Source organism: Simochromis diagramma, unplaced genomic scaffold, assembly GCF_900408965.1.
Source record: "Simochromis diagramma unplaced genomic scaffold, fSimDia1.1 OVJJ01000102.1, whole genome shotgun sequence".
NCBI lineage: Eukaryota > Metazoa > Chordata > Actinopteri > Cichliformes > Cichlidae > Simochromis > Simochromis diagramma.
In genome coordinates, this window is record NW_024387116.1 from 3248 (window position 1) to 17726 (window position 14479).

Genomic DNA, 14479 nt, shown 5'->3' on the forward strand with positions numbered 1-14479 from the left:
ACAGAGACATCACAAATAATGTAGCATGTACATAGTGTGGGAGATAATCCACTCATTTCCAAAACAAAGGATTGTGTTTCCTTCGAACACACTGTAAACCACCAGCTGGCTCCATCAAACAGCCGGCCCAGCAGTGGAGGCAGGGGAAACTAAAATGTGACCAAATGTGTGAGAAAAACAAGACCACACCAGGGCGGGAAAAGTAAACCCGTGTCACACATGTACATGCACACAGTCCTGGTGAGGGTCTCTTTTCCAGTCCTGTCACGATGCTCCCTTCACTTTCTCTGCTGTTCTTTCTCCTTTTTATCTTCAACTGCTTTTTTTTTATATCTCAGTACAGCCACAGTCTCCCGCTGTTATTGTTGCCTTTGTATTTACCACGTGATGTTCAAAATGTGTGGTCAGCCTATACCTTACATTAACAGCCAATGATTCTAATATGATTCAGAGAATATGAGATATGTGCTCATGTGGTCTTTCAGCATAATTTTAATAGTGAATGTTTTTGCTGTCAACACAAATATTTCTCAGTGACTAAGAGCTGCCGTGCTGAGTTCAGCCATTAATATAGGACCACATTTTTTTACAAGCACCAAAATACAATGATTATTAAATAAAAATCACAAACACTGTGTAACAATAATACTAAACATGGACCCCTTTTGAGATTACTGGGCCTGACTAAGTTTATATATACGATAGATCTATTAAAGATATATATAATATATATGACACCGCTATTATGGCTGTACGGTCCACACACACACCACACACACACACACACACACACACACACACACACGTACGTACCACCTTACTATAAATATTTAGCTCCTTCCTTCGCTCACATACACGTATAAACACAGAGAAACACAGGAAAGACAAGGCCTACCTTAAGTGTTGTTTTTCCTCAATTCAGCGGCGATGAGAATAACAACCGTCTGACGGTGGATAATAGGTCGGTCACGGTCGGGTTAATATCCAGCCCTCGGTGTATCCTCCTCCGTAAAACCCCGGTACAAACCAGCGGACCCGTTGTTTGTGCGCGAGGCGGATTCCCACACTTCCCAAATTCCCCGTTCATTACCGGATATTAATATATTTTTTATCAGTAGATGGACTGGTTATATTACGCTCATATTCTCCTTCCACCGGTGAGCACGAGCTGACGTCTGAAGAGCTCCGGTGGCACGAGTCTCCTCCGGTCGACGGGAGGTGCTGCATTATTCATAAGAGGGGCGTGGCCAATACGCGGAGTGTGTGTGTTTTGGGTGCGCGCGCGTGCTACAAACAACAGAATGCTTGGGCTGTGTTCAGTTGTTAAAACAAGCCCGTAGGCGCCCTATTGAACGCGCTCGCGGAGAACGACATCTAGCGGCCAAAGGTAATTTGCCAGAAATAAATCTAATCAAAAGGCCACATTTATTTTGCTGGAGAAAGTCAATGAGCAACATGGTTTGACGTTATCTTGATTTCGTTAGAAGTAACACATGCGGTTTAATCCGCATGTTGGAAAATAGATCCACGGTTGTGTTCGTGTGCTTGTCTCCAGTTTTTTGTCTCTGTAACGTGGTTGCTTTTTTTTTTGCTTGTTGTTTATTGTTTTTAGCTGACCTGTTCACCTGTTATCTCAAGGCTTTTAAGTTTGCACGTATTTGGGCACGTTGGAGTGACAGGTGAATCTAAAACGATGAATCCTGAATGTCTTGCGGAACAAAATGATCTCATCTATAGACTCATCAGATCAAATTACATGCTTCCACTCATCAGGTGTTCCTTGGCACATGCCAGCAAAGAGGAAAATATTAGTCCTTCTTTCCCGGGGTGTTTCTCATGAAAGCCACGGATATCTTTTGCACCTTTACAGGACGTTACAGTGATGTATTAACAACCTCTTTTTTCTCCTCTTGAGTAGTCTTTTCCAAAATATTGCTCAACAACTAATGAGCTTAGATGCATGAAGAGCTAACCAAAACAATTTTCAAGCTACTTGTTAAGTGAAATATTGCTAGCATTTTACAAAACTGTCATTGAACAGCGGCTACTCTGTGTGATGCTTCCACAGACTGAGTATAAAAATGTAGAGCCACAAGACATCAGTGAATACTCCCGGTCATGTAGTCTTTCAGAGTGTCAACTTGTCTGAGAAACCAAGGGACATTGGCTCTGACAGGCTAGCAATGACATGGTAAAACATACCCTACTTTCAAACTAGCAGTTTTAGACCATCAAGTCGGTCAGGAAGGTGCTTACTGAGGTCACAAATAAACGGAGATAACAACAATTGTTGTTTCCGTGTACACCTGGTACTTGGTGCCACATTACCTAAGCAGATTTAGATGCATGCTCCACAGCTGTGTCCTAAAACATAAATCCAAAAAACTTTGCCTCCTCTTCTTCATTATTTAACATGCAGTTCTTGTTTGAACCAAATATTTCAAATTTGGAGTCATCACACCATAAGACCTGCTGTGACTGATTTTCAATTTAGCAATTCCATGGAGACCATGGATGGATCAATTATAAGGCATAATAAGGACAAAGACATCTTTCTAACATTCACACTGCACCGCATCCATCAGAGAACAACTTGAGGTTATCCCCAAGGATATCTGGCTAGAATGGAGCAACCAGGGATCAAAACACCAGCCTTCCTAATAGTAGAGGACCGCTCTAACGCTTGAGCTATAGGAAATCACTTGCAAAGGTAAAGAACCTACAATAATACAGAGAAGACCCCAACAATCACATGTCTCACTATGAGCAATGGCTTTGGTGACAGTGGGAAGGAAAAACTGCCTCGCTCTACTTTCAAGATTAGGCTTAAAAACTTTTCTTTCAAAGCATAGTTAGGGCTGGATCAGGTGATCCTGAATCTAATAACCCCCATGATGTTGCCTCTACCTGAGCTTGAAAGTAGAGAGGGTGTCTGTCTCCTGAATCCAAACCCATAGCTGGTTCCATAGAAGAGGGGCCTGAAAGCTAAAGGCTCTTCCTTTTGTTCTACATTTAAATGCCTCAATGAACCACAAGTAAGCCTGCAGTCTGAGAGTGAAGTGCTGTAATGGGGTGTGGAAGGAAAAAAAACCCCACACTGAGTTTCAAGGTTTAAAATTTCTGCAAAATTTACTGCAAATTATCATCAGAATCAAGTAGAGGCATTGGAGAAACAACAAACTCTACCAAAGAATGCTTGACTGGTGTGGTAATTTCAGCTGCTCTCTACAACTCTACTAATCAGTAAAGGTCTGCCTATATGGCAAAACACAGCAGGAATATATCAATATTACTTGCATGTTAAAAACAAAGAAGAAGAAGAAGAATTTACACCAGCAAATAAAAGTATTTTTTGTTGTTTTTATAATAACACCTCTTCTCCTCCCACCATTTTTTTTTGGAAGAGATGCACACACACGCTAAAATAAAGAATGACAATTAGTCTTGCAACATTTGTAGACTGTAAGAGACTGACAATAAATAATTTCTTATAGCAGCATACAGTTTTATATGCAGTTTTTTCATAACACTTTTAGCTCTGAGTTTCACTTCCTTTGGCAGACAGCAGATCATATTAACTAGTTACAGTCATTAAGTGGCCAAAATAAACTGGCGTATGTCTCGTATTTAAAAAGGGCGTCACATAACTGTAATTAAGGTTAGGTAACCGATTGGTCTTCACCCCACTTAAATTTGATGAGACAAGGACATCATTAACCTCACAATACATTCATAGAAGCTCTGCAGTGGATGGCTTGCTTCTGCTAAGTTAACAGACTTAACACAGAGGCTATTTTAAAAGCAGGAAAACATTCTACAGTGCAACAGACAAAAGACACGATATTCACAACAGGCCAGTGAAGTTAAGTATAAGTGCTCGCCTCATTAATGGACAGTATCGTAGGCACGAGACAGGTTTAGGCTGTGCCAAGTCTCAGCTGTCACAACAGTATAAATGTGTGCCTTTTCAAAGCTGTTGAAGTCTGTGGTTATGCTGACAGTGTAAGCGCCCATGTTGTCGACGAGAAGCCAGTCGCCCACGTACAGCTCAGGAATCCAGTAGCTTTCGGTTATTTTGTCGATGCTGTCGCAGGTTGGACCCCAGATGATGGAGCAGTATCTCGGTTCACTCTTCTTAACAGCCTGCAGAGAGGTTATCAACTGAGATATATTTTAAAAAAACAAAACAAAAACCCACAACCTGTCTGAACTAACACTATGCTCAATGTTCCAGCAGGCGTTACCACAGTCCTTGATTCTAACCTTAGCACATGATGTCACTGGCCTAAACATGCAGAAACTGCTGCTGTTGAAAGCATGGATGTTTAGCACTTTTCACCAGATGTGAAGAGGAAAAAAAAATAATAAAACGGTGAAATTCTTTTATAGGGATGCTGTTGATATTTACCCTGTGAGGGTACGGTTCAAGTTTGCTGTGAGCGGGGTCAAAGGTGATGCAACTCATGGAGCCGTACACACCGTCGTTAATGTAGTACATCATCACTCTCTCGGGGCAGCTTTCTGCTCCATCTGGAGAACACAAACGAGGAATGATGGGTAGCGTAACAGCAGCTGAGATGCTCAGAAACTGCAACCCTGTACGCTAAGGTGTGTCGAACAGTTACATATCACTGCAACACCTGTGCATTTATTGGCTCTGTCCTCGACGATGACTCTTTTGGCGATGACGTTCACTGCCAGCGTGAAGGCCGATTCCACGTAGTATCTGCCCGGCTCTGCAATCACCTCCAACCCACTGACACGTGGGAAGAATTCATCCAGCGATCCGTTAATGACTTCCGAGAACTAGGAACACACACGGTTAATAACTTGACTCCATGGCCTTATGCCTCTGCTCACAATACTTACTCTTTAAAAAAAAAAGAAAAAAAAAAGGCGGGGGTGTTTTGTGGTAGCGTGGGTTCCTCCCACAGTCCAAAGATGTGTGAGTTAGGTTAATAAATGGTTGTCCGTCTCTGTCTGTGTGTTAACCTGCGATATCCAGGCAACCTGTACCTGTGTGTCTTTACCCATGACAGCTGGGACAGAATCCAGCCCAACTGCGACCCTGCACTGAATAAGTGGGAGAAAATTGATGGATAGTGTTGCAGTGGTTAACTTGCACTATAAGGCAGATCTTATATTTAAAGGCTCCTCCACAACTTGAGTTATGCTTGGACGATCTGCTGTCTGCGTGAGAGTGCAGACAAAAAGCTCATCTCAGAACACACATACACACTCCAACTCTTTATTTACCATTGGCGAGCCCATTTTACATGCAGTCTTCAAATGACTGATGTTGTTACTGTTTGTGCTACAGACAAAATTCACTTTGATTCAGAAGAAGAGAAGACGAGCTTCTACAGGTTACTGCATTCCAGCAGATACTGGGTTCAGGACATCCAGACAAGTAGAGCAAAGACAGAGCTGAATGACAGCACGCTCCCCTGAATACCAGTCTGCTGTCGCCGTGGGGGAGAAACTAAACACACAAACATGTGTGTTGGCTGGTGTAAGAGTGGTTTTTCCTCCCTATAGCCTTTTAAATGAAATTTCTTCTTCATAATCAATAAAAATGATATGACAGAATAATTTTCAGCTCCTCTGAACGCCCTGGGAATCTCAAATGTACCAACAGCACCATCGTGTGGCCACTGCTCTCCTTTCACTCTGCTTTGAACTACAAAGGCAGAAAAAACTGATATCCAAATATCATCTGCAGCGAGCAGAACACCGTTAATGCTCTCAACGGGAACCATCAAGAAAAACAAGCAAACCAACTGATAGTGAAAGCATCAGAGTCACGTTTGTGTTCACGCATCGCTTCTTTGCTTGCTATATTGTTATGTGTTGTATTTGTTGTAACTTCTTCTAGACATTTTTATTTCAGTGAGACTTTTAGCTGGATAAATAAAGGATGACCATCAGGTGAACGTCTTTAAGGTTTCTGTGTGTTTATAAGTGCAACTGCCCCACACTCCTTCCCCACATTTTGTCACCCTGGTTGGCACCAGGCTGGGAGCTCACTGACCCTCAGGAGGCATTTCCCAAACTGCCATCTCAGGCTAGAGATCCTTGTTTACCATCCATCCATCATAAACTGTGTTTGAGGCTGTGGTTGTTTGCAAGTGAGTGAGAACTGATTGTATACTGCATATTTTTTGACTTTTCATACACAACTCTAAGAAACAAATCCTTTCAACCTGTGGGGAGTTAATGTGCCAGAGCTGGTGATTAGAAACAGGACTTATATAATGTGGTGGAGACAATGCTAAAGCAGAGACTTTACCTCTTCAAACTTCTCTTGGAAGTCCCCAATCTTAGAAAATCCTCCACCAATATCCAAGAGTCTCATCTGGAACCCCAAAACACTCTGAAAGAGATCAGTGTTGCATACTGGAGCTGCAAATAAACAATACAGGAATTATTGTTGCGTTTGTGTCACAATGGCTCACCGCTACGTCAAAGACGCGCCGAGCGTCTTCGATGGCCTGCCTGAAGGCCGAGCTCCTGGTGCAGCCGCTGCCCACGTGGAAGCTGACGCCGACCACCTCTAAGTTCAGCTCTCTGGCACGGCCCAGCAACTGTCTAACTGTGGGCAGTCTGGCTCCAAACTTTGGACTGAGTCTTACCATCGATTTGGAGTCGTCCACTGCAATTCGTATTACCAGCCTGGAAAGTGATTCAAAGGTGTTATTGCAAATCAATCCTCTCAAAGGAAGCTGCACCAAATGCTGAAACATAGTAGCGGTTGCTCACTTACTTGGCTTGGGGATGGACAAGAGAGATTTTTAAGAGTTCCTCCTCATTATCAAAAGTCATCAGATTCACTCTGTGAGCGCAGGCGTATCTGATGTGGGACAGCGGTTTGGTTGTGTGGGCGTAAATGATGTCATCGGGCTTCACGCCAAGCGACAGGGCCAGCTCGATCTCAGCCTGCGTGGGACCAAGATGTATTTATACAAGAGCTGACTCTCAAGAACACAAACTAATCCTCATTATTTTAAGATATTCCATCAGTACCTTGCTGGCACAGTCGAAACCGGTGTCCAGAGCGCTTAGCATCTTCAAAACTGCTGTTGTGTTGTTGCACTTCACTGCATAGAAGGGTTTCACCCGAGGCAACAGACTGATCCACTGCAGGTGCCTCTCTAATATATTGTCAAGATTTACGACATAGAAAGGCTCCTCGCTGCCCTAGAAGATGCATTTTTTGGAGACCTCTTCATAATCATACAATATTTTGAGAGCCATCTCAGAACATTTGGACAAAATTAAGGAATTTGAATGATACAATGCCTCTGATGCTCACCACCAAATACAGCTGTCTAATCTTGCCATCAATGATGTCACTGATGCTCCTTCCAGTCTCTAATATTTCAATGGGATTCCTCTCAAGAGACAAACCATGCATGACTGATCCATTTGTAGTTTCAGGTGCTGGAGGAGACACAGAGCAGGAAAAGGCAAAAATGTCTAGATTCGTAAACAAGAATCAACTTCATTCACAAAAACCAAAACATCAAATTAAGTTTTTCCCCCTGTTTTCTTACTATAGGATGAAATGTTCTCCATACAGTGGAACAAAGAAACCAACAAAGCTATATAAGCTATTTTCAAACAGGCCCGAGTGTGTTTGCAAGGCTTTCTAGCTATGCAGGCACACTTGACAAGGATTCAGTCCAACAGATACTCAGTGTGCTGTGTTTTATTAGCTGAGAACAGACTTTTCTCCACCTACCTTTAAGGAAAAAAACAAACAAACAAACAAAAAAAGAAAACCCAAAACAAAGAACATCAGTAGTATTTACTTTACAAAACCTGCAATACTATTTTTTTTCCTGTGCAATGTCAATATGTCTCTAAACTAACTACACTAGGGAAAAGCCCGTGAGGGTACGTTTCAGTAGTGTTTCCATGTGTGCGTGCCATTCTGTCTCTAAACATGACAGCAGCAAGTTTTCAATGTAATGTAAAACTTTGTTAACATGACCCAACTCAGCACTCCTGCAATCTATTATAATCCACCAAGGTCATCAAGATCAACTCGAATGATTAATCAGTCAATAATTAATATAAAGCCTTATAACTATGATTCTTATAAGTATGATGACAACATAGGCATAGAGGGAATGATACAAGGATGTTAAAAATGACATTATTTTGGCCTTTGAACTATTCTTCAAATAAAAAAATCTTCATGTCTTACTTTTAAAGCTATGCTTTTCATGTTTGTATAAGGTGACCTGAAAACCTGTTACATCTTTAAAGTATCATCAAGAGAAATCATCTGCTGGGCTAGGTATAAATACACAGAAGTATAATACTGACATCTGCAATGGTACAATAGCGATGGGCTAATGGACATCTGAAGACTGCTGGGTACCACAGACAGGAGCTTCAATAACTTTATGAAAAAGTGATGATGCAATGACTACGCTGGGAGATGAAAATCAGGAGCCCCTCATGTTTTACAACTTTACCTGACTCATATTTGGCTGATAGCCTGTTCAAAGTCATCTTCTTAGACAAGTCCAGAAAGTTTCCAGAGAAGCTGGTATTTTTAGATTTTTCTCCTGTTGCTAAATCTGAAAAGAAGAAAGAAAGAAGCAGCAGCACATTTATCATATTTTTTATCAAATATGCCACAGAAGGCCAGCATAAACAGGCAGTGAAAATAAGTTTGTGCTGGGAATCCTGTGTGAACATGTGCAATAAAGACATTTTGACCTTGAGCACCCAGACCCACAATGGCCTGTCCTCTGGGTGCATACTTACTCCCTGAGCACCTGGCACAAACAGTGGTGTGCTCTTACAGCAAAACAGCATTTCTCAGGTTTCTATATTTTTATTATGCTCCCCAGAAGTCCTGCGCTGGCCACTCCACCGCAGGCCTGCACCTGCATAGCGAGCATATCTGAATCTGTGTCAAACTGACCTCATCTCTGTGTGAAAAGGACGTTGCTGGTGATAAGAGCGCGTCTCTGCGGCATTTTCCCACACAGAGACGTGACACAGTGTGTGCTTACAGCAACTGGAGTGCACTCTGACTCGTTTTACTAGCAGGCAAAGCCCTCGCCTTCTGCTCAGAGAACGAAGTTCACCAGAAGAACCAGCTGCAGTCCACAGGACGAGACACTCACTAATGATTACCAATTATGTTGCAAAAAAAGTAAATAAATACTCAACTGCCTGGGAAGAGCTATTGCACTTCCTGTGAATAACACTGAGGAAATTACTCCAGAAACAGGCTGCTATTCAGCCCAGAGTGCTTGTGAGACAGTAAGTGAATGAGGAGCAACAACTTAATCTATTGCATACATCTGCTTCTACAAAAAAAGGCTGTATCTTAAAAACCCCCAGAAAACATCAACTTGTAAGATGATGCTTTACTCCAACTAAAAGCAAACCTGTAAAAACAAAGCTGCAGATATTGAAACCATGTAGCCCAGAGTGGGGATCTGATAGTATTAGAAGTTCCACTCCATTACTAGCATACACATACAGGTGTGCAGATGCCTCTCCCCTGACCAAAATAGACAAAATTTAGTGGGAAACGCTGCTGCAACTAATCTGAGCTGTTTTCAGTCAGCTAGTCCAATTTTTCAGCCTGAAGTCAATGCATCAGATGAGGAATGAGACCACGAGACCAGGTAACACATCCTGTAAAGCTGCCTAATTAACAGCTATGAAATCACTGACTAATGATGAACCACATCCATCAGAACCTCTGTGTGCTGATAAGTAGGAGAGTCTGCAGTTTTTAAAAGTGTCACAATTCTCTGTGTCTTAAACACACCACAGAGGCTGAAAGAAATAAAACTAAAACCATCTTTGGTACTTCTAAACATCAACAGTCTCTCACGTCTTAATGACAGTGTAACTACAGGGGTCCAACAAAGAATGGCCACGCATCATACTGATGTCTTCGGACATTTATTTCTCTCTCTCTCTCACTCTTATTGTCTTCAGACAACCGTGAAACTGAAGAAAACACAAAGTTTACAACATAAATGTTTTGAGCTTATCAGTCTCTCATATCAGTGTCCATAAACAGTCTGTGCAAGCAGAACAGAAAATGCACAATAATGATATCACAAAAATGTCCTCTCATTACCAGTGTAGAACACGTATGCAACATTATACAAACAATATACATGAAACCATACCGTGTGCGCCTCTTGGACCACATGCAGAATCACATAACGTGAGGCTGTAGATGCATCGGTAGCCATGTATCCATGCTAGCTCCACAATGCCATGGTTGTGCTCTCAACCAACTCTGGTCATGTGACCATTACAAACTTAACCTCATACAAACTTTACAGCACTTTACAGCACTTTACAATATTTTAACAAACCCATATTTTGTAATCACATATTTTAGACATGTTTTTAATTAATGTTACAACTTTTATCATCTTACTCTTATAAATAAAATGAACTAAATTAAGCATGAATCTATCACAGAAACATGAAATAACCAACTTTATTTTAACTGTCTCAGGGACAGTTACAGACAGGACTGTGGTATTAACATTTTTATATTTTTTGCCTGACTACAGAGAGGCTTAACTTGATTGATACAGTAGCTCTTTTCCAGCCTTACAGAGCAACATGCTCTATAAAGGACATACTGAACCACCGAGATCTGGGCTAATAGCTTGTTGAGAATCACTTTGCTGGTGTAAAATACTACTTATGCCTGTTAAACTGTTATCTTTGGAATTTTTGTAGCTTTAACTGAATAGGTGAGTTTCTGCAACAGGCTGCCACTAAAGGGGCTAAACATACAATTTAAAATTAGTTCTGTGCCGAGATGTCTGTTATGTGTAGACACGACACTGGTTTGTCTTTTTTTTTGTTTAAAGAGCCACGGGTCATTGTTAAGTGGCTTACAAATCCCTCGGAAAATGTTCAATGAAAGGACTGGGCCAAAAGTGAGTGAAAAAGCACTTCACAAAGCCTGCAGGAGTCCTGTTTAGGAAAGCTTGGAAGCAAATACAGGGAAGGCTTAAGACTTTTACAAGCACTGTTTACTTCCGGACAAAAGCAACATTGACCGCTGGTATAGTGGAGGTCTGCATTGCCCGTGTTTGTCTGGACCATTTACCTAACCTGAAGATGGAAAAAGACATGTGGAAGCGGCCTCATCTCTGGGTCGTGCAAGGCTGAAGTCCAGCGCTGAGTGACGGTGCAGGGAGCAGACTTACCGGGAAGAGATGCCCCTACAGGCTTATATAGGAATCTGCTGAGGTATGAAAACAAGCTAGAATACCTTCTACTTCTGTCCAATCGCTAAGAACACCGTGCACACATAACTTCAAGCTAATTTTTGACTTGTCCTAAGGTTAATCCATTGTTTATTGCTTATTGTTTATTGTTGATGTTAATCCATCATCACAGTATAACAGGAAGCCAGGATATCAGTCTGTGCAGTTAGGAAAAAAAATCATACATTTTAACTGCTTTGGTGCAAATCAAAGTGATAAAAGGTGAAAAGGATATTATGCAATTTACACACGCAATGCTATTTATATAAAAAAAACAAAGCATTTGCAGATGGATAGTTACACGATGGTGTAACTATCATCTTGGTGTAATGTATGCTTCCTCTCTGGGCATTAATCACATATGAAATCTACCTCGTGTTCCTGTTTCTTTCATTTAAGGAACATTTCTAGATTGCAAGCTACAGTCTGCCCCTCTGAACTGGGGGAAAACTGGTCCTTTGTGTCGTTGTGTCAAGATTATTGTAATCCTTCGTTACCAACTCAGATAAACTGTCGCTTTCATCCTTACAAGCTAGAAAAAATGTTGCAACCAGAAACCAAACGTACTATAGCAAGCAAGTTCACATTGCGCTGATTTTATTGTTTTTATGATGGCTCCCAGTTTATTTTAGAATTTGTTTTGAAATTCTCATACTTGCATACAGAGCTCCAGACTAAATATTTCAGCTTCCTGTTTAAATACACTGCTGCTCGCTGTCTTTACTCAGAAAACTGAGAGGACCGCGGCCTGCAGTGTGTGGCTCCAGTGTTCGGGAACAGAACCTCCTCTGTTTAGCTGCAGTTAAAAACTTTTCTGTCTAAACAGACCTTCTGTTTTTTTCATTGTTCATCTTTTTATTAAGTTCTTTTTTTTTTTTTAATTCAATGTGTTTCCTTAGTCTAATATGATCCCAGTGTTAATAGGAAAATTAGGAGCTGTAACCCCCAAACTGAAAGAGTGGCTCTGGCAGATTTCAGGCACAGCATCAGAGAAGACTGTAGTCCTAGAATTAGATGATGCAGAACGCACAGGGCTCTGGTAGATGACATGCACAACCATGCTGTGATGTGACGTGCTGACCAGTGTTGTTTTGAGTTTATTGACTTTATTGACAATTGATTGACTCATGAATCACTAACACTGCAAGATCAGCCATCATCACTCTGTGTATGATGTAAATAAAACAATGTAAAGATATTTATGATTCTCATAAAACCATGTTTATTCACAACAGAACACAGAAACAGTGTTCAAACTGAGTCATACTATCTCACACTGCGGAGCAACTGAAGATTTTATCCTCAACGTGTTAGAAAGCGGGAAAAATGGGCAAGCATGAGGATTTGAGTGAGTTTGTTCAATTATGGTCAAATTGGAATGGTCAGATCATCTCTAAATCTGTACCTCTGGTGCGGTGTTCCCGGTCTGCGGTGGTCAGTATCTATGAAAAGTGGTCCAAGGAAAGAACAGTGGTAAACCAGGGACAGGGTGATGAGTGGCCAAGGCTTGAGTGGCACCGTGTGGTCCGATCCAACAGACGAGCTGCTGGTGAAAAGATAATGCTGGTTCTGATAGAAAGGTGGTCAGAATACACAATGCTTCAGGAATGGTTTGAGGAGCACAGCAATGAGATTGAGGTGTTGACTCAACCCAGTTATCTGTGGGATGTGCTGGATAACAGATTTTTCTCAGTTTAAACATTCAACATGTTTCCTGTGTTCTGCTGTGAATAAAATCAAAATTTTACACATTGGTCACACGTCTTCTCCACCAAAGCAGTGCTGATGGGAAAGGAGTGCTTGTATACTGTATGTGAAAAGTAACCTAGTGCTTTATCAGCTGATCGATGATGCTAAAACCCGGTTTTATGCTAATCATAAATCATATGCTATCCCTGTAAATAATACACAATAAAAGACTGAATCGGTCAAAAGTACACAGCAAAATCTCCAGTGTTAAATTAACACTGGAAAGTGTCTATATGGGTCCACACCTCTGAGTGTTAAATACAACACTGTTGAGTGTTAAATTAACACTTTTGACAGTGTTATATGTTTAAAAGTAACCCAGGTCAGTTTTTGAAGATTAACAATGGCTAACACTGAGCAGTGCTGATTTTCTAACACTGGAATATTTCTAACATTTTGAGTTATTTCCAGAGACACTTCCAGAAAACCAGAAGAATATAAGCCAATTACAGAGTTATTCACTTAATTTACTGCTAGTGTCAATTAGTGATGGTAAATTTGATTCTTTTTACTGAATCGAGTTTTAATGAGTCACTCACCAAATTGAATCGGGTTTTTTGAGTCATTTGATTCACTGAGTCAGTTGACCAGAGAGTGCAAAAAATGTACATTTTCACTCAAATTTGTTTCTCTTTTCATGTAAATCCTACTGCTAAGATGATGATTCTAAAAAAAAAACAACTATTTTATAGAGCAAAAAAGAGAAAAAACATTTCTACAATTAAGCAAGTTCCTATCAAAATTGCTTAATAAACATTTATTTTGTTTATTTGTATTTATTAGTATTTCCTTAAATGTTCAAATATATATTTTCTCATCTAAATGTCCACTGAGCTGTGAGCCAGGGGGCGGTAATGTGCCTTAACATTAGTTGCCAACCAAGAAGAAGAAGAAGCTGTGCGCCAGGAGGGAGGGGGTGAGTGAGTGATTCGCTTACGCTTACGATTCAGCACAGGAAGGGAGGGGGTGAGTAGCTCAAATGTGCTGTTAGCATGTTAGCAGAGCGATGCTACTGTGAACCGAGGAGCTATTTTCTTGACGTGAACTTCTACTCATGGTTTTTTCTTCTAGTTCAGAGCAGAAATGCTTTTGTTAAGAAACTGGCTGTTGTCCCCCCCCCCCCCCCCAACAATTTTAATTATAAGCTAGATATATTTCTACTAATGGAATTAGTTTGCAGGCAGCACGGTGGCACGGTGGTTAGCACTGTTGCCGCACAGCAAGAAGGTCCTGAGTTCAATTTCACCATCAGGCCGGGGTCTTTCTGTGTGGAGTTTGCATGTTCTCCCCGTGTTTGCGTGGTTCCCTCCGGGTACTCCGGCTTCCTCCCACCGTCCAAAGACATGCAGTTTGGTGGGGATATGTTAATGGAAAATCCAAATTGTCACTAGGTGTGAATGTGAGTATGAATGGTTGTCTGTCCTTGTGTGTTAGCCCTGTGACAGACTGGCGACCTG

General features: G+C 41.2%; 1 protein-coding gene across 6 annotated transcripts; it reads right to left on the bottom strand.

Moving 5' to 3' along the window:
• Nucleotides 1-3348: 3348 nt before the first annotated feature.
• On the bottom strand, nt 3349-11212 carry LOC120743267 (ornithine decarboxylase-like). Of its 6 annotated transcripts, none has more exons than XM_040046850.1 (10): nt 11114-11212; nt 8484-8588; nt 7313-7440; nt 7024-7197; nt 6764-6936; nt 6456-6672; nt 6290-6373; nt 4641-4806; nt 4409-4530; nt 3349-4143 (listed from the first exon to the last, which is right to left on the bottom strand). In XM_040046850.1, exons 1-10 carry the CDS (start codon nt 11136-11138, stop codon nt 3886-3888), a joined length of 1452 nt encoding a protein of 483 aa, XP_039902784.1. In that variant the 5' UTR covers nt 11139-11212; the 3' UTR covers nt 3349-3885. The 6 variants fall into 6 exon arrangements, with proteins under 6 accessions (XP_039902784.1, XP_039902785.1, XP_039902789.1 ...); XM_040046851.1 differs by having other exon boundaries at nt 11119-11195; XM_040046855.1 differs by lacking the exon at nt 8484-8588 and having other exon boundaries at nt 7024-7192; nt 11119-11199.
• Nucleotides 11213-14479: the final 3267 nt, after the last annotated feature.

What these genes read in the sequence shown, in the direction of transcription:
- LOC120743267 (XM_040046850.1), bottom strand. Translation starts at nt 11,138, where the DNA reads ATGTCTTTTTCCATCTTCAGGTTAG. An exon ending in TTAGACAGCTGTATTTGGTG is followed by an intron (nt 7,198 to 7,312) that starts GTGAGCATCAGA and finishes TGCATCTTCTAG; the next exon opens with GGCAGCGAGGAGCCTTTCTA. An exon ending in GTTTCGACTGTGCCAGCAAG is followed by an intron (nt 6,937 to 7,023) that starts GTACTGATGGAA and finishes GGTCCCACGCAG; the next exon opens with GCTGAGATCGAGCTGGCCCT.